This window comes from Osmerus mordax, chromosome 1 (genome assembly GCF_038355195.1).
Source record: "Osmerus mordax isolate fOsmMor3 chromosome 1, fOsmMor3.pri, whole genome shotgun sequence".
NCBI lineage: Eukaryota > Metazoa > Chordata > Actinopteri > Osmeriformes > Osmeridae > Osmerus > Osmerus mordax.
Genome location: NC_090050.1, coordinates 5,866,477 through 5,886,952, shown reverse-complemented (window position 1 = coordinate 5,886,952; position 20,476 = coordinate 5,866,477). Strand labels below are relative to the sequence as shown.

General features: G+C 43.7%; 1 protein-coding gene across 1 annotated transcript in view; it reads left to right on the top strand.

Moving 5' to 3' along the window:
• The window catches only part of nfasca (neurofascin homolog (chicken) a), a 67,629-nt gene that overhangs the window by 16,316 nt on the left and 30,837 nt on the right, over positions 1 to 20,476 (top strand). Inside the window, exons 4-14 of the mRNA XM_067251464.1 lie at positions 17 to 213; positions 399 to 521; positions 2,609 to 2,779; positions 4,122 to 4,172; positions 6,622 to 6,745; positions 8,452 to 8,636; positions 9,627 to 9,758; positions 12,713 to 12,856; positions 13,079 to 13,190; positions 13,424 to 13,590; positions 13,826 to 13,973. Of these exons, the coding sequence (XP_067107565.1) occupies positions 17 to 213; positions 399 to 521; positions 2,609 to 2,779; positions 4,122 to 4,172; positions 6,622 to 6,745; positions 8,452 to 8,636; positions 9,627 to 9,758; positions 12,713 to 12,856; positions 13,079 to 13,190; positions 13,424 to 13,590; positions 13,826 to 13,973 (1,554 nt within the window). The remainder of the gene's footprint in view (positions 1 to 16; positions 214 to 398; positions 522 to 2,608; positions 2,780 to 4,121; positions 4,173 to 6,621; positions 6,746 to 8,451; positions 8,637 to 9,626; positions 9,759 to 12,712; positions 12,857 to 13,078; positions 13,191 to 13,423; positions 13,591 to 13,825; positions 13,974 to 20,476) is intronic.

Here is a 20,476-nt window from a genome sequence, read left to right as displayed (position 1 = left end):
TTCCGTATGCTTCCAGGTTCTCCTGGAGACGGAATGGGAAGTTTTTCAACGTAATGAAGGACCCACGGGTGAGTATGCGGAAGCGCTCGGGGACGCTGGAGATCGGCTTCCGCAGCGGCGGCCGACCGGAGGACTACGAGGGCGAGTACCAGTGCTTTGCCTCCAATGAGCTCGGCAATGCGCTGTCTAATAAGATCCTACTACGCGTGTCCAGTAAGGAGCCACATGAACACAAAAACACTCAGGCACAGTCACACACACAAACGCATGCACACAAAAACACACAGTCAATGGCAAATCCATAGAGGTTCCACACAGAATAAAAGTAAAAACACATAATTTAAACAAGTGAAGAGTATATTTCTGTCCTAATAGGAAGTGACTGTGTCCCCTCCCAGAGTCTCCCTTGTGGCCTAAGGAGGTTCTGGACCCCGTGGTGGTCTCTGAGGGCTCTCCCCTCGTCCTGGCCTGCAACCCCCCTCCAGGACTGCCCCCGCCACTAACCTTCTGGATGAACAGCTGTGAGTCACACACACACAGGATTGTTTTACTATCCTAGTGAGGGCTGACAATTTACTACTACTCAAAGTTGTGTCATCCCTAAGCCCTAACCCCAACCTTAACCCTTAATGTAATTCTAATACAAACTCAAATTCTAATACAAACTCTAAGCCTACCCCTTAACCCCCTGAAAAACCCTACAAATAACATTTGAAGTTGTGGGGCCCAAGTAAATATCCCACATGGTCATTTTGTCTTAATTTCCTTCCGGTCTCCACAAGGGTAGTTAAAAAAGACCACACACACAGACTCACACAACATTTATACTTGTAGGGACTGTCAATTCAGTCCCATTCAAAATCCTGTTTTCCCTAACCCCTAAGCCTAAACCAAACCTTAGCCTTACCGTGCAAAGCTAATCCTAAATCGAACCCTGGCTCCACCCCCAAATGTCCCTACAAGTAAAATTTATTATTAGTATAATATCCTTGTGAGGACTTCTGGTCTTCACAAGGGTAGTTAAATGAATCCACACACACACAGACACACACAAACTGAAGTACATACAATATCCGCAAACACACATATCTTTATGGCACCTTTCTCGTTATTATCTTTCTATCAAACACACACACATTTAGCTATATCTCTTTTCACACTGTCTTCTGCTGAGACTGCATCTCTCTCTCCATTCACTCTTTACTCTTTACCATTCTCATCCACATACTTCCACATACATGATTCTCTTTAGAAACCATTCAAACTGTTTACTTTCATCCTGTTCCATGTCCTCCCTCTGTCCTTCTTTCCTCTCTTTTCTCCTCTCCCTTCTCTTGTCTCTTCTCTCACTTCTGTCTGTTCTCCGTCCTTCTATCTTCTCTGTACTTCTCTCATTCCTCTCCCTTCTCTCTCTCATCTCTCCCTTCTCTGTCCTTCTATCCCTTATCTCTCTATTCTCTATCCTCTCTCTTCGCTCCCTTTTCTCTCTCATCTCTCCCTTCTCTGTCCTTCACTTCTGCTCTTCCTGAGTGGTGTGTGTTACTGCTGAGCTCATGTGCTCAATGTTTGTGTGTGCTGCTCTGCACCAGGTAAAGAGCTGAGAGGGCAGAACCCAAGTGCTGTCAGCAGCCATCTTAGAGAGAGGCCAGTCTGGGATGTCCTTTAGAAGCTGACGCTGTCATTCCTCCACTCACTCAAACGAACACGCTACGAGAAGTGGAAATGACATGCCTCAGCCTGATGTTAATGCTCAAATATTCAAGAGGCAATGAACGTCTTTTTGCTTTTCATGCCGTGGCCAACATTGGAAAAGTGTACTTTTTAGTCTAGGATGCTAGTTTGCTACACTATTTAGGGGTTAATGTTATGTGAATGACATGGCTTGTTATGCAGTTAGGTATAGCATATATTACAAGTATTGCACTGTTAACCATGATAATGAGGGAACACATCAACTCTTCAACAAGAAGGGAAAATATTACCTGAAACAAACCAAGCTGGTGTTGCTCTTTAGAATGTTAAAGCCATACTCCACAGCCCCTACTCTCATCTGCAACACACTCATCATCATCTCTGATTTTAGCTGAGAGCACATGTTGCCTACACACACGCGTCATGCCTATCACACGTTAACACATCATGCCAGTGGTCTGCCGGCTGATTGATCCTGCAGGGCATCGCCACGATGAGCTGACAACCATACAGTGTATTCCATCGCCATGGTTACATGGGTGTGCAATGTCTGTCTGGAGGATGGTGGCATGTTGCGAGTTAACAAACCTCTTCTCCAAAGTGGCTAGTCTCAGTGTTTAACTTCAGGAGAGTGTACAGCAAGCCAGAGTTACAACCTCAGTACTAGTACTAGAGATAAATAGGCACTATTCATATAACAGTTATATATACATTCACCATGTGAAATGCCTGCAGCCCATCTCGGTATTGTGGACACATCCAGTGACACATTATTGTGGTCATTGCTCTTTTAAAAGCTTTTACTGCCTTTTTATAGATGTTTTACTCAAACTTTTCTGATACTCTGAACTAACTACGAACCATGAAAGTGGTTAATATTTCCCTCGCCCTCTCTCCTTCTACTTCCCTCCTCCAGCCATGATGCCTATATCCCAGGATCGTCGTGTGTCCATGGGTCTGAACGGGGACCTGTATTTCTCCAATGTGCTGGCTAAAGACGGACACACAGACTACAGCTGCAACGCTCGCTTCCTCTTCACACACACCATCCAGCAGAAAAATCCCTTCACACTCAAAGTACAAACCAGTGAGTATCTATAGAACACACAGACACACACACACAGTTACGTCCAGGAAATAGACAACAAATTCAACTCAAGTTCTTTGAGTTCTCTGAACATAAATTAACCTTTTTCATATGAAATGTATTTTTATATGAAATGTCCCCACCTAGAGGTGGCATGGAGACACGACAAGTTGGTTCAGGACCTGCGTTCTCTGCTTGTGTGTTCTCGTTCAGCCAACAGTCCTACCATCAAGTCTGGTTCTCTTCAGGGAACTGGACTGGATGTCTTTCAGCCCCCTTTGTACCATAAAGGCATAGATATTGGACTGTAAATGTATAGAGAGTGGAGGGTAAATGCATAGGCTCCACCGTCACCCCCTCCACCATCACCCCCTCCACCCAGGTCCGTAACCTTGGTATCATCTTAAATCCCACCCTCTCTTTCTTACCCCACGCCAATCACATCACCAAAACCGCCTTCTTCCACCTCAAGAACATTGCACGCCTCCAGCCCTCTCTGTCCTTTGCCACCACCCAAACTCTAATTCATGCCCTCATAACCTCCAGACTGGACTACTGCAACAGCATCCTATAAGGCTCTCCAAACACTGTCCACTCCAATATTTCCAGAACTCTGCCGCTCGTCTTCTCACCGCCACCCGCCGCTATGAACACATCACCCCGGTCCTCCGAAACCTCCACTGGCTCCCGGTCAAACACAGGATTAACTTCAAAATACTACTCACCACCTTCAAAGCCCTAAATAACCTGGCCCCTTCCTACCTTTCTGACCTTCAAAGCCCTAAATAACCTGGCCCCTTCCTACCTTTCTGACCTCCACGCCCCTACCCGTTGCCTCAGGTCCGCCGGCGCGAACACTCTTAAAACCATCAGGACTAAGCACCGGACCTGAGGTGACAGGGCCTCCTCTGCTGCTGCACCCTCCCTCTGGAATGACCTCCCTATCCGTCTGGCTCCCAACATAGCACTATTTAAACAATCCCTCAAAACCCACCTTTTCAACCTCGCCTTCACCTGAACATCCTCTGCTCCCTCCCCTCCACTATTAGACTTATATGTTAGTTTTTCTTTATAATGTTCTGTTTGTCTGTTTTGTTCAATCCTTTGCCTTTATATTTTACTGTTGTCTTGTTTTGCTTGTCTTCACACTTTTAAAGCGACTTTGGGTATTTAGAAAAGCGCTATACAAAATGAATTATTATTATTATTATAGACATTGGAGTGTGTGTGTCCATAAAACCGTTTATTTCTCACATATATGTGCACATATACAGTGTGTGTGGTGTGGAGTGTGTGTGTACACTGCATGGTCACCTGTCGTTGTGTACCTCTGTACTTCCAGTGGAGCTGTATAACGAGACAACTTCTGTCAACGTCACTGACCCCTACGGTGGTGAGTCGCACCCACTTTCTGTGGAGACAGGTCCACTTCCTGTCTCACCCGTGTGCGTCTTAACACAGCAACCCACTCAATCCTCTCACCGCTGGTAACCTTAGTCACTAAACCAGAATGGCTAAGCACCCTCTCACTAGTTCATAGAACTATTTTAGGTGAATTTCAGTGTTCTGTACATACATTTATACATACATTCACATACTAACCTTTACTTTATTTGAGTTTAAATGTGAACAAATATACAGACTGAATGTGACAGTCTGTATATTTACAATGTCATTTAGCTGCTCTTTGCTGAGGTTTTCCTTCCTTAAGTCTAAGTAAACATTGATACTGCAGTAAGCTAGCAGATGAACTCTCCAGCTTGGTCCTCAACTCCAGACTTTCAGTCCTCCTCAATAGGAAGAGGTGACACTTTGGTACTTTAGTTCTGTCTCCCTGGAGCCCCTAACTCTTCCTCAAGAGTCTGGAAGACACAGGACACTCAAATACAAGGTCTGTCACAAGCACACATACCCATTCAACCTAATGCACATAAACCCTGAACCAGGCGGTACAGATTTCGTAGAGGACCGACATGGGGTTTAGAGCTCTGAGGACATGTTGTGTCTAGGAGGGATGTGGTTTCGTGCCCTAAGGAAATGTGTCTAGGAGGGATGGGGTTTAGACCCCAAGGACATGTTATGTCTAGGAGGGATGGAGTTTAGAGTCCTGAGGACATGTTGTGTCTAGGGGGGATGGGGTTTAGAGCCCTGGGGACATGTTGTGTCTAGGAGGGATGGGGTGTTGTGCCCTAAGGATATGTGTCTAGGAGGGATGGGGTTTAGAGCCCTGGGGATGAGATATGTCTAGGAGGGATGGGGTTTAGAGCCCTGGGGACATGTGTCTAGGTGGGATGGGGTTTTGTGCCCTAAGGATATGTGTCTAGGAGGGATGGGGTTTAGAGGCCTGGGGAGGAGATATGTCTAGGAGGGATGGGGTTTAGAGCCCTAAGAACATGTTGTTCCTGGGAGGGATGGGATTTAGAGCTCTGAGGAGGACGTGTGTCTAAGAGGGATGGGGCCCTAAGTTTGAGACCCTAAGTGGGAGTAGCTACTGATGAGAGGGGGGCCCAGGGCTCTGGAGTAACCAGGGATTTGAATATTCATGTATCGCTTTAGAATTCATGATGCATTTAGTCATTTTTTTTACTAAAAAAATGTATTCATTAATAGTTGGGAGGAACCATGCTGACTGACACGTGCTTGGTGCTTGCACACACACACACACACAGACACAAACAGACAGACAGCCAAACCTCACTAAAGGCTTCAGGTTTGGTTTTCAATCCCAGGGTCTGCAATGCATTCTAATGTGGCTTTCTCTCAAGAACCATGGACCCAGGTTGTCAGGGTGCTGTGTCACCATGACTACACATCACCAGGGGTGACGTACATATGTTCTACGTCACGGTTGTCACTAATCCTGGAGGACACCATCTTCTTCTCTCTGTGTCTAAGAATAACCTGCTCGTCGCTTCACAGGGGAGATGCTAACCGCTAACAGATGCTTTAATCCCATACAGATCTGCATCACAAAGGAGGCTAATGCTAACACCACACTTATCCAGCCTGCAGCCATGGCTGGCTATATTGACTGCTGGCTCACCTCCCTGACTACGAACCCAGCATATAAAGGGTTTAGCTGAGCATGGACCAGACTGTTGAGTAGCTGTTGTTATGACATTCTGTTTCCGTGGAGCTTTGCTATTACTGAGTTTGAGTTGAAACTGTTTAAAAGTACAATGTTCAAGTCCAAAATAGAGGGATTAAAATACAAGGTATAATCATTGGTAGACTAGTCATTTTTCAAACATTGAAGTATAATTTGTAATTTTTTAAAACATTTAACCAAGTACATTTGAGTTACTTAATGCATAATTAGCAGTTGAGAGACAACGTTTTTACTGGCCGGGGAATATCTAAGAATATCACAGAGAAGTTTGTTTCTGTGTTGTGAAGCCTGTTGTCACTGGGGTCTCTTGGTGAGTCCCAATAGAATATGTCTCTCTGTTTAGATTGTTGGTCAGAAAAAATATACAGATTGGGAGATTACTGTTGTGGTTGTTGTTGCTTCCTAAAATGGCTGCCCCCAGGGAGGCTTTGTGACGAGACACAGACCCGCCAGGCTTTATGGGGGGCTCACAGTCAACAGATATTTACAGATTAAACAACAAAACAACAACAACCAATAAGAATGATCTTAATTACAAGCAAACTTCATGTGAAGGGGGTTGTACTGTACAAGTTCAAGGATGGAAAACCTGATTTTGTTCAGTCCTTGTTTTAGGGCTTTAAATCTGTGTTCCGAGGGTGCAATTTTGTTTGTGTGTTTGTTTAGACTGTGTTTGTGTGTATGTGTAGAGTGTTTGTGTGTGTGTATTAATCCCCGTCCTCTCCCCTTCCAGGTCGCAGGGTTCCAGAGTCCATGCCTAAGTTCCTCTCCCCCTCAGAAACAGCCTCGGTAAAAGACAGCTCCAAGATGGTACTGCGTGGAGAGAAGTTGCTCATAGAGTGTATCGCAGCGGGCGTGTGAGTGACACATGCACGCACACACACACACATCTCTCACACAAACCACACCCTCACAAACACACACACACACATTCTATTGATTGATGAGGGACTTACAAGCTTACTTAAATAAATGTATATTGGATGTTTATTCGTACAGTCCTGGATCATTAGTCCATCACAGCTTAATGCTTGGTGGTCAAATGAATGACATGGGTATGTTACAGAGTTACTATTATACAATCGAGTAAACAAGTTCAAATATGGTTTCCATCAGGGGCGGATCTAGAAAAATATTCATGGGGTGGCAAGAGGGTGGCAGGAGATTTTGAGGTGTGGCACCCTGTGGCAGAAGTGTGTGAGATAAAAATGAAAAAGCTAAAGGCTGTACAACATGTATGCATAGTTAGTGAACACTCTGAAATGAATTTGAGGATTATAGGTCCCATGACCAAAAAGCTATTGAAGTTTGAAGATTTATTTTTAATAAAAAAATAATTTTGAATAACCTGAGATGAAAATGAACAAGCACAGGCTGTGCAGCATGAATGCATACATCTTCAACAGTTTAACATTAATTTGATGCTCCTAGTTCATGTTGTTGAAAAGCTATTGACTTTTGAAATATGTAGTTTGTTGATGGTCCCTAAACATACGCATTGTTTAGGCAGCCAAAAGCATTGGCTTGGTTAAAATAAAACAATACTGGGCGTCCGAATATCTGTTGAATATCGAACTTCAAACTAACTTTGCTTTCCCAAAGCATTCACGAGTTAACGTTATTAACATTAACAGACATCCCAACCTGCAGAGACTCATTTCAGGGAGGTGGCTTCTCTCCGCCTCCCCCCCCCCCCCCCCCCCCCCCCCCCGGGACGCTATCCAGACGCATGATGTACCCCCTCCACCAGCGCGTATCAGGACGAAAACGCAATCAGGACGCGCGATATGCACCTTTCTCTACCAGAAATTACCATTGGACGGTCTCTCCTAATTATTCTTAGTCATTAATAGAAAATTGCTTAACACCTCATTCCTCCGGTGTGGTCTGCTGTCCGTGCCGACGATTGCTTCCTTGAGTTGGAGCCTTCTATGGTCAGTTGGCGCCTTCCTTGTGTTCAAATGAAAGCAATTTCGGTCGGCGGAGTGGGGAGGGTGGTTGGAGTCGTCTAATGCTGCATTCACTTGCAGTGGGATATTAGAAATTCGCTCTCACAAATGTCCAATGAGCCACAACTTTTCTTTGTTTTCAAAGTTGCCAACTGGGGTGGCAGCTGAGGTGGCAAGGCTATTTTTAGGGTGGCAGTTGCCACCCCGGTAAATCTGCCCCTGGTTTCCATATATTCCTTCCTTCTCGGGTACAGTATAAAACATGTTGCAGCATTTCTCTCTGTAAAGGATGTAAACAGTATCATAACTCATCATACATACCTGATGTCATCATGTATAATACATACAAGTCTCCTTACTGTCCCCTTACATTCTCGTTGGAGGCCCGGTGTCATATATAGAACTGAGTAAAGGGTGACCTATGACTTTGGCTAAATGGGTGCCAAGCCAAGCTCTATGAGACATGTAACCTTCCTAATCACACACATGCCTGTTTTTAACTTTTATTCACAACCTTCAATCAACTTTCCCTGGTTCCTTGTTCTCATTGAATACACAATAAAGAGTCTATATGAACTCCAAAAATAAAAGACTCTCTTTCCACATCCTCCCAGGCCGACCCCCAGCATCAAGTGGCTGAAGAAGGGGGGGGAGCTGTCAGCCGAGAGGGTCCACCTGGACAGCTTCAACAAGACCCTGCGCATCACCAGCGTATCAGAGGAGGACGCCGGAGAATACGTCTGCATGGCCAGCAACCTGATAGGAAGTATCAGCCACTCCATCCACGTCCAAGTCAAAGGTCAGGACACAGGGGTCACACTGCAGGGGGCTGCAAGGGGATTATGGGATTATTTAGTTATTGTTGGTGTCCAGTGGTTACAGACTGTGCAAAACTGTGCCCAGGGCAGAGGTGTAGTGGAAAAATTCTAGTGGCACTGTGTAGATTTGAAGAGTCAAGAGATGGCGGTTTCAATACATTTATTTTGCTTGTACAAATTAAGAATTAACAAAGTACTTTGTGATCAGTCATAACGAAGGAGGTGCTAGCCACAGGTCGTTCGCAAGAGTGATGAAGAACAACCCTAAAACCCTGCCTTATATAAACTTTAGATCAAATGGTTCTTCTGATGGTCAATCCATCAATGTAGCAAACTCTGTGATTGGTCAGCACTGCTCAGTGACAGTTTGACTCCATACCAAGTGTCCCACAGTTCTTTGATGTGGCATCTCTCCCCAAACCAGTAGATAGTAAAGCCACAGGAGTTCACCAGTCAAATGGTCAACTGTCCTTTGTGTGGACATCTTCAAACAAGTATTTAATTAACATCACCCATGCAACAGGAAGGGTCAGAGCAGCTTGATCAGTTCATCTATCTTAAACTGCTCCCTCAGATAACAATAACAATACAATTGAATCCACATTGTCTCCAGACCAGCTGTCTCATCCTCCCCAGGTGTCAAACTGCAAATGGCATCCCTACCAAATGGAGTTGATTCAACATTCATTGTATCAAGTTTCTTAACCAACTTTAGACTTCCATTAAAACACATTCCTCATATATAAAACACACACATTATAACTGTATTCCAAATTTCCACCACAGAGGTCAAGGGTCAGGGGCCGGAAGAGAGGGATGTTGAGGCTGTTGGATTTTGTTTTTTATTTATTTGTATGTTAATGGGGATTAGGATCATTTAGAAAAAGGTATTTTCATTCAGTTTGCTTGATTCACTTATTTTTCAAGGTTTACACACCAATGATTGACAATTGCTAATCTCCCTCCCACAGCTGCTCCCTATTGGCTGGACAAGCCGACCAATCTGGTGCTGTCCCCAGATGAGAACGGGCGACTGGTGTGTCGGGCCAATGGAAACCCTAAACCCCACATCCAATGGCTGGTCAACGGAGGACCCATAGATAGTGAGTCCACTCTCACACACTTACACCACTCACACAGGTATACACACTCACGCACACACTCACTCAGACACTCATACCCTCACACACATTCACTAAAGCAATAAACCATGAGAGGGTGTGGTATATTGCTAAACATCCCATGGGTTGTAGTGCGGTCATAGTCGACCAGCTCAACCTATGGATTATTGGGCGACCTTACATTTACATTTATTCATTTAGCAGACACTTTTATCCAAAGCGACTTCCAAGAGAGAGCTTTACAAAGTGCATAGGTCACTGAACAACAAGATAGCCAAAAAACATCGCGAGTAGCCAAAACATGAAGCACACATTGTGAACAACCAAAGTAAGTGCCAAAGGGAAGAACCATAAGAGCATGTAGTTAAACAAGTTACAATTAAACAACATGAACCGCTATAAGTGCAAGTGTACCTGTGGAAAAAAGCAAGGAACAGTAATAAAAACAATATATCACAGCGAGAACAAAAATTTAAAGTCAGTTACCACTAACCACAAGAGCAACAAGTCTCTAAGCAAGAGTCATTGTGATCCTTGAGGAAACTAACATCGGGTCAAGCGAACCATTCCTAAGTACCGTTGTACTCCCGGAACAAGTGCGTCTTGAGACTTTTCTTGAAGGTGGAGAGACAGTCAGTATCTCTGATGGAGGTGGGGAGTTGATTCCACCACTGGGGGGCCAGACAGGAGAAGAGCTTGTGTTGGGACCGGGCGGTCTTGAGCGGTGGGACCACCAGGCGGTTGTCTGAAGAAGACCGTAGGTGACGGGTGGGGGTGTAAGGCTGCAGGAGAGACTTGATGTAGACGGGTGCAGTCCCGTTCACTGCTCGGAAGGTCAATACCAGGGTCTTGAAACTGATACGGGCCATGATAGGTAACCAGTGGAGAGAGATGAGGAGCGGGGTAACATGGGAGCGTCTGGGTAGATTGTAGACCAGGCGGGCCGCTGCGTTCTGAATCCTCTGAAGAGGGCGGGTTGCACATTCTGGGAGACCAGCGAGCAGCGAGTTGCAATAGTCCAACTTGGAGAGGACAAGTGCTTGGACTAGCAGTTGGGTGGAGTGCTCAGACAGGTATCTCCTGATCTTCCGGATGTTGTAGAGGGTGAATCTACACGACCGGGAGACCGCAGCAATGTGGGCCATGACGGAGAGCTCGTCGTCCATGGTAACCCCAAGGTTCCTGGCAGAGGATGAAGGGGTCACCGTCGCAGATCACAGGGTGATTGAGAGATCGTGGGAGATGGAGGGTTTAGCCGGGATGATGAGAAGTTCTGTTTTGGCGAGGTTCAGCTGGAGGTGGTGCTCGGTCATCCAGGCGGAGACGTCTGTGAGGCAGGCCTCAATCCTAGCTGAGATCCCCGGATCGGTCGGGGGGAATGACAGGTACAGCTGCGTGTCGTCAGCGTAGCAGTGGTAGGAGAAGCCATGGGAGGTGATGATTGGTCCAAGTGAGGTGGTGTACAGAAAGAAGAGGAGGGGTCCAAGGACGGAGCCCTGTGGGACACCAGTGGAGAGCTGGCGAGGTCCTGACAGTTTGCCTCCCCAGGAAACCTGGTAGGATCTTCCCGACCTTACCCCTTCCCCATAGTGGTTTATTGTTTTTATATGTTACTTCAACAGGCAAATTCTTACAAATAATTAACAATTCAGTGTGTTTTAGAGCAATTTCTATTTTTGTCTACTGTAGGGGGTTAAATATTGTCCAAACAACCAAAACAAATTCCCCTATGGTTTAAAGGAAGATGGGAAACTGAACAGTGTATTAGCATGAACCAAATAATGCCAATACAAATAGAATTCCAGGTATTTGACTCTATGTGTTAAATCAGAGCAAGAATGGTCAAAGTACGGTTAAATGAAATACCCATTTAATAACATTGCAAATGAATTAAATCAATTACAAGGCACACATGTTACAATATGAAAGCTTTAAATCTTACCTACTCTACCATGATCATTGTAAATCAGAGAGAAAGCAAGAGGTGAGCAAGGAGTAGGACAAGGGAGAACTGAGGTAGAAGGTCTCAGGAGATGAAGAATCCACAGAACAATGCATTACAATTCCCTTTATACACAAGGACAACCAATCAGACCACATCTTGAATGGGGTGTGAGGGCCATCAAGTTGAGACCGTCCAGAAACTCCAGACTTTAGCATATGAGAGGTGGGGGCAGGTTTGACACCCAGCCTTACAATCCTCCCTCTTGGACACAAAAGCACAGGCAAATGCTGCAGTGTTCATCGTATGATAACCTGCACCCATAGGAAAAAGGAACTTGATTGCAGACAGGTCAGCATTGAGATTCTAATGGTCATGGCTGTTTGCTCAGAGGATCACTTTTGGATCATGGCTATTGCTCAGAGGATCACTTGGAAGAACCTTTGTATTGGCATGCAGACGTGCCCTTGGTTAGCATATTCCTGCTACTTAAGTTCTTGTCCGTTTTCTATCCCTTTTGATAGATGAGAGGTACACAAACATATCATCTAGCATAGATGAAAATGGCAATTAAAGCAAAACAGTGTTCTTGGGTCCAAAATAAACAAAACATAAATTACACAGCAATAATAAAATTAAATACAAGTTATACAAATCTACATTTACAGGTCAGGAACCATTGTGAGTTTAGCTAAAACCTAGAACATTTAGCACCAACTCTATAAAACACACAAAGGTACATACTGATCCACAATACCCAATACTTATCCACACAAACCAACATAGGAACTCATGGATGGACAAACCATATGCATTATGCATATGCAGCTAAAGGACGTCGTTTATTCGAAGAAATACGGTACCGTTGTACAGAAAATTACAGCTTTCTCACAGATACAGTACAAGGACAATACAAAATGACTCACACACTTTGGATCTCCTCCTCTCTCTGTTTCTCTATCTGTCTGTCTCTCTCTCCCTCTTTCCCTCCCAGGCTCCCTCCCCAACCCTAGTAGGGAGGTGATGGGGGACACCATCCTGTTCCGCTCGGTGCAGATCGGCAGTAGTGCTGTGTACCAGTGCAACGCCTCCAACCACCTGGGCTACCTGCTGGAGAACGCTTTTGTCAACATCCTGAGTAAGGCCGGGAGAGCTTGTGGTCTTGGGGTGTATCCTGTGGGTGTATACTTGGGGGCTGGGCATGTATCCTGGAGAGAATTGTTGCTTGGGGTTTGTGATGAGGATGGAGGACCATTGCTTGTTGGCCCAATGTGCTTTACTTACGTCCAATGCAATGTAATGGTGTATCATAATCTCTCAGTTTCCCGCTCCCTCTCCCTGTCTTCCTCCCTCTCTCCAGACATAGCTCCCAGGATGCTGGGTCCTAAGAACCAACTGATCAAGGTCATTGAGGCCAAGCACATATTCCTTGACTGCCCCTTCTTTGGCTCCCCTCAGCCTCAGTTGCGCTGGTGAGTGTCTGTTTCTGTCTCTGTCTGTTTCCCTGCCTCTGCCTGTCTTTCTGTCTGTCAGTTTCTGTCTCTGTCTGTTTCCCTGCCTGTCTTTCTGCCTTTTTGTCTATCTGCCTGTCTTTCAGTCTGTCAGTTTTTTTGTTTGTCTGTCTGTCTGCCTGCCTTTCTCTCTGTCTGTCTGTCAATCTGTGTTTCCATGGCTCAACCTTGTTAACGTCCTACCGTGTGTGCAGGTTTAAGAACGGGCAAGGCAGTGGTCTGGATGGCGGGCACTACAGAGTGTATGTGAACGGCTCTCTGGAGATCAAGCACGTGCGTCCAGAGGACCAGGGCACCTACACCTGTGTGGTGAGCAACTTCCTGGGGAAGGAGGAGAACCAGGTCCGCCTCGAGGTCAAAGGTCAGACATCTGCTCCTCCTCTGGTCAAGTGTGTGACATAGGACTCGCATGAACTGATCCTGTCAAAGTGGCAACTGTAGTCTTGTTTTCCTGCGACATTTCCCTGACAAATTGGTGCTTTTAACATTAAGGCATTACAGTGGAATTACGTCTCTCTAACCCTCTAACCCTAACCGTAACCCTCATGCATGTGTATGTACACTTCCCTTGTGTGTGTGTGTGTGTTGACCCCTAGACCCCACCCGTATTGTGCGGGCTCCAGAGCGCCAGCAGGTGGTCCGGGGCTCCCAGGCACGCCTCGACTGCAAGGTTAGCTCTGACCCCTCCCTCCGGGCCACGGTCACGTGGCTGAAGGACAACAAGCCTCTCACACTGGACTGGAGGTGAGGAGGCCATCCCAGCACACACACACATGGGGCATATTCCATGCCCTGGTTTATATGCAAAGGGCTCACTAGTGCCTGCATTCGCCTGCGTGATGATTTCAACACGTTTAAGATGGAATAATCAAATATGCTGATGGGTCAATAAGGGGATGTCAGTGGAACAAAGTGTCAAAGATCTATACTGCAGCAAACGCATGAGGGCATAATCAACAAAGCTAAATCAAAACAGTGATTTCAGCGTGGCACTGTCGCCCACTAAGAATCAACTTAGATTCAACTTTATTGTCATTCAAGTACTGAGAATGAAATGCAGTTTAGCAAAAGCCAACTCAGCCGGGACTCAAACTCACATTCCCAATAGACCTATAGCATGCCATATAACTCTACCTTTCGGTCACCATGCTACTGAAAATAAATCTTAATATCTTAAAGATGCTGTAAAGTGGAATTGAAAATGAGTTTTAAGTTCATCACACCACAGAAGAATGTGTTGTTAACTACCCATCCAAATTTGAATGAAAAAAAAAAACACAGACAAGTATGTTAAATTAGGCTTTGAAATTGTGAGAAAATCAGCAGTCTAGTCTGCTTGAGACTGGGGGGGCGTGTTGCCTGAAGGAGCTGAAGCTCCACCCCTCAATTTTATTGAATTTAGCAACAAACAGCAACACTAGCTAAATCAATTGCAGATATCAGAACAGACCTACCTGCAGTCTCTGTGTTTTATGTGTTACAGTTAGGTCCATAAGTATTTGGACATTGACACAATTTTCATCATTTTGGCTCTGTATACCACCACAATGGATTTGAAATGAAACAATCAAGATGTGCTTTAAGTGCAGACTTTCAGATTTAATTTCAGGGTATTTACATCCAAATCAGGTGAACGGTGTAGGAATTACAATACATTTTATATGTGGCCCCCCCCTTTTTAAGGGACCAAAAGTAATTGGACAATTGGCTGCTCAGCTGTTCCATGGCCAGGTGTATGTTATTCTCTCAAAGGGAGTTTGTTATTTCATTGACAAGGAGCAGATAAAAGGTCTAGAGTTCATTTCAAGTATGGTATTTGTGTTTGGAATCTGTTGCTGTCAACTCTCAATATGAAGTCCAAAGAGCTGTCACCATCAGTGAAGCAAGCCATCGTTAGGCTGAAAAATCAAAACAAACCTATCAGAGAGATAGCAAAAACATTAGGTGTGGCCAAATCAACTGTTTGGTACATTCTTAAAAAGAAAGAACGCACTGGTGAGCTCAGCAACACCAAAAGACCCGGAAGACCACGGAAAACAACTGTGGTGGATGACAGAAGAATTCTTTCCCTGGTGAAGAAAAACCCCTTCACAACAGTTGGCCAGATCAAGAACACTCTCCAGGGGGGGTATTCGTCGTAGCTCGCTAAGCAGTTTAGCGAGCTAATTTTCAGGCTAAGATAAAAAACGCCCCTCTTTTTGGTTCGTGGAAGCAACTTTCGATAAATCACCATAGTAACATATCAATTAGCACTAACCTGCTCCAGAGCAGGCTAACGTAAGTGTAGCTGGATAAGCTTGCCACACCCCCGGAAAATAACATGGCAGCTCCCTTTTTGAGAGACCCAGTTGACCAAGGAGCTATATTTTAGTTCGATTAGCTTTCCATACCAATAGAGTTCTTCGCGATTGCCAAGATCCTTTATTTCACACGGATGAGTTCTTGTTTGAGCGATATCGATTCAGCCGACAAGGACTCATTTATTTGCAAGACCTTCTCGGGCCGTACATTGCAAATATCACACGCCGCAGCAAGCTTTATGCTTTATTATGAGGTTATGCTGCTGTATGTGAATATGTAACGCTATGTTTTACGAAATGTCTTGTCTTATCTGTTGTGCCTGTGCTTTTTATATGTTTCACTGTGGGAGAGTGGGAAACGTCATATCGATTCCTTTTTATGTCTTGACATGTGAAGAAATTGACAATAAAGCTACTTGAAACTTTAACTGTTCTTCAGACTGCATAGCCTTGAGGTTTTTTGCGTCAGGTAGGCTATAGGCTACATTTTTATACAGTATAGGCGATGCAGAAAACATTGGCAAAGCCACAGCATGCGTTGCTGTAAGAAAAGTGTACTTGGCGCTTAACCAGCTGATGAATCAATTCATCATATTCCCTGGCCATGTCCCAGTCAATTAAATCAAAGAGGGATTTACACATAGGCCTACATGCACATATATAGTAGGCCTACATGATATAAGCGCAGTATATCCTCATAATTGTCTATGAATTCGTATCAATTAGATACTCTTTGGCCTTGTTTTTATCTAGCCTACTTATTCTGAGAAGAGTTGAGATCATTATTTTCGCTAGCAAGATCTCATTCGATTATTAATTTCCATTAAGCCTATACCAGCAGGCACATTTAAAGAAATGTGATCTGATTGATTGGGGTAATGAGGCACTTAAAATGAGCCTATACATTTCCCCAAAACTTTCGCATTTAGCTTATTGGCAATTTTTTGCCAAGCTGCTTGTCTTGCTCTGGCAGCGGTGGCGGTGTTTGACTTAGCCATGATAATATATGCTTATTGTCTTATAGAGACTCATTATAATAGTTTGCTCGGATGGCGAGAATAGCCTTATCACCGCTCTCTCTTTCGTATTTTCCGCCATCACCGTTAGAAAATCACGGTTTTGGTGATCGACCTTTCCTGCCTTTTGAAGTAGGACGTGCACGTGCAATTTCCCTGATAAGTTTAGCCTGATTGAAATTAACCACATGATTTGGATGCGGATCAGCCGTTGACGAACCGATATTTGCTGTTCTCACTCATCTCGCTAATGTTAACGGGCTAAAGGGACAATTGATTAACTTAGCTTCAACCCTTACGACGAACGGGGCCCAGGAGGTAGGCGTATCTGTGTCAAAGTCAACAATTAAGAGAAGACTTCATCAGAGTAAATACAGAGGGTTCACCACAAGATGTAAACCATTGGTGAGTCTCAAAAACAGGAAGACCAGATTAGAGTTTGCCAAAAAACATCTAAAAGAGCCTGTACAGTTCTGGAACAACATCCTATGGACAGATGAGACCAAGATCAACTTGTACCAGAATGAGTGTGTGCGTGTTTACGACATCAACCCTGATTGAAACACAACAACAGGATCTCCGGTCCTGATGTCGTAAAAGCTTCTTCACATAGGTGTCAAGCAAATGGTCACCAGACCTTGCGTCTCCACCTATAGTCCTTGTCACACAGTATCTCCTTAAAACAACCAAAACCCCCCTCTTCTTAGTCCTCAACCCCAAGATAAGGGTCTTGTATGTTTACCCAGAGTTCAGATTTGGGGGTAGGCCTCTCTTTGCACCGAAGGAATACTGAGCTCAGAATCATTCTTATACAGGATAACAGTTACATCTTACATTTTTCCAACATATCCCTCCTGTTTATCCTGAATAAAATGTGTTATTCCAAAACCACGCCTACACACCACAGTCAATAAAATCCTGATTGCTCTGTAGGAGCAATCAGGACTTTAGGTCAACAGACACTTCTCTCCGGCCTGCTGCTAACTCTTTTACAACCTCTGCATGATAAGACACTACTTGGTACACATCCGGAAATCTCAGTACATGTTCTCAATTTCCGTTTCTTTTCAAATTAATATCAACTTTCTGTAGTACAAACAGGTTTCTCAAAAACAAAACATTAAGCTTTAATGCAACTCCCAAATAATATTTCATCAATTCACATAAATGAAACAGTATTGTTATCACCTCTTCCCGACAGTCTATAACTGTTCTCAAAACATTCAAACTTCTGCCCTGGAACATAACAAATCAACTGGAACATCTTTACGTAACTGGTAGAACATACCATGATAGGAGTGTTTGTACCTAAACTTTATTCCACAGAAAACGTTTACTTATATCAAGATTAAAACTTCACTTCTGAATCTATTTACCATTTGCATTGTTACCAATGAAACAGTTAAATCATTACGTCCATAGTCATAGCACCATTTTAGAATTGTACATACGTTTTTCAACATACAAAACGGAACATCATTCCCAAGACAATTCCCATTGTTTCTCTATCACAAAGTCCAACTTTGCTGAAACAGATGCCATGATCATAGAAAATGTAGTCTAGTTGATTAAAACGGCAACCTCAACACACTGTACTATAGGCACAGCGCAGAGTTTTCCTTGATTTGACGCAGAACGTGTTTCCTTTGTTTGATGCTATCAAACAAAGTGCACGCTTGACTCACGTGTACTATGCCATCTCCTCTGAAACTAGCCAGGAATGACCCTGTTCACCTCGGGTCATTTCCAAGACTTTACATGTAAAATCCGTCACCACAATCCAGTCTCCTTAGGTCAGCAGACCTCTCACTGGATTGAGACAGCATCTCCCTCCTGTCTGTGAATTTTAGAACGAAGTACACTACACAGTAATTAAAATTACATTCTCACAGAGGTCAGTTGAAAGCAACTGAGTCGGCCCATTCCTCAGTCTCTACAACATTTCTTCAGCTCAATAAAGTTCATGCATATTATGTTTTCTCTCAAACAGGGTATGCTAAAAAAGTTTTTTTCTTAAAGTTTTCTTGAAACTCCATGTGCTATAAACACTCTTTCGTTATCTCCATCCCTCCTGTTTGAGACATGATTCATCCCATGGCTCAAATCAGCACATAACGAAATAGATTCTTCAGTAACATAAGTTCCTCCTGTGAATTTACATAACCCACCATTTTGGTGACACTTCCTGCATATCTCTCAAGACTGTCTCATCCACATTTCCTATTGTTAAAACCCTTGTGCTGCCTTCGGGTCACATGACCCAAAGATTCACAACGAACCATCGTTGTGTTTACCCAATTTTACCCAATACAAAAACAAATAAATAGCATTTTCTTTTAACTTTTGCAATGTGGGGGGTCTGAGACAGCCCGACAGTTAAAACAAAATGCTTCACTTTGTTTTTGTATGCGGTAAAGTTGTCGCAATACGACGGTGGGTCACAATGACTGATGGGTCAGAATGAACCGAAGAGAACGCAAGGGTTAAGACATCTCATATGGCTGCCTCTTTTGCTGCCACATCTGCTGTAGCATTCCCAGAAAAATGAAATTAATGTTATCAGTATGAACTTTTAATAGAGCAAACTAATTCTTTATAATCAATATCTTCCCTTGTAGATCATTCCCTTATTCATCATGCAGTAGCAATTCCCTTTTCCAGCCATAGTATAGGGAAGACTATTATGAATATTAGCAACAGTAAACTACATATGGTACCACGGATGTCACAATACTACGGACGAGGAAATAGGTCACCCATCTTTTCTAACTTTCCCTGCTTACGGTCTCCTATCTTTTTAGCCTATTTAGTCTACGCCCTATGTCTCTTTCTTGTCCGGTCGGTTTCTTCACTGAGGTTGAGACGGGCCGTTCAATAAAAGAAAGACTCCCCTTTGTAGTCAGACTTGTGCCTCAAGAGACGGTGGTGAACTAATCTGACCCATATCATATGTGTCCCTTACTTTCTTACCAAGTGACAAATGTATCCACAATGTCCTCTCTGCTATTTTGACTGCAGTGGGTGTGGTGATTAGTACCTGATATGGTCCTTCCAACCTTGGGCTGGACCAGTACTTTCTTTTGATAACTTTAATCAATACCCAATCTCCTGGTTTGACTCCTCCACTCTTTGGTTCCTCCTAACCCTGCTTCACCTGGAACAGAATTTAGCAGAAGGTATCTCTTTTCTAGTTAGCATTTTTATTAAATCGGTTAACATTTATATCCGCCTCTTCATCATGCTATGTGAAAGGTTTAAGTTGTGGTATTACATATGATCTTCCATACATCATCATTTCATATTCAACTCCTATTAGTCATGCCTAGAAATCATAACAATGTAGGAGGTTAAATATTGGCCAAACAACCAAAACGAATTCCCCTATGGTTTAAAGGAAGATGGGAAACTGAACAGTGTATTAGCATGAACCAAATAATGCCAATACAAATAAAACTAGAGAGGGTACAATTTCTGGGGAAATTGTAGGGTGTGCTTGTTGCGTCGGTTGCACAGGGGTCAGTTTTTTAATGACATTTTTACAACTGATATTTCTGTATATTTTATATAAAAATGTATAGGGCCTACTTATTATTTATAAAGATTACATAGATTTAAAAGCATCTTTTTTTTGCTGCTCATTTACAACTCAAAATATGAGTGAAGTGTAGAATGAAATAGATGTCTTCTCATTTCCCCTGCAAGAGGCAGCCTCATAGCTGAATCAAAACGAATACATTTGGCAGACCGGTGTCAAAATTGACCTAATCTCTATGACTTAAACGTCCTTTTAAGTTTTTCCCTTCTCGTGATATTTTCAGGAATTTAGCCTACTCATATTGCATTCATTCATTAATAAAGAACCCCCTTTGAAGATTATTCTACGACATTACCGGCAGTAGAAGATGGAATCGCGATTCAAACAGTACCATCT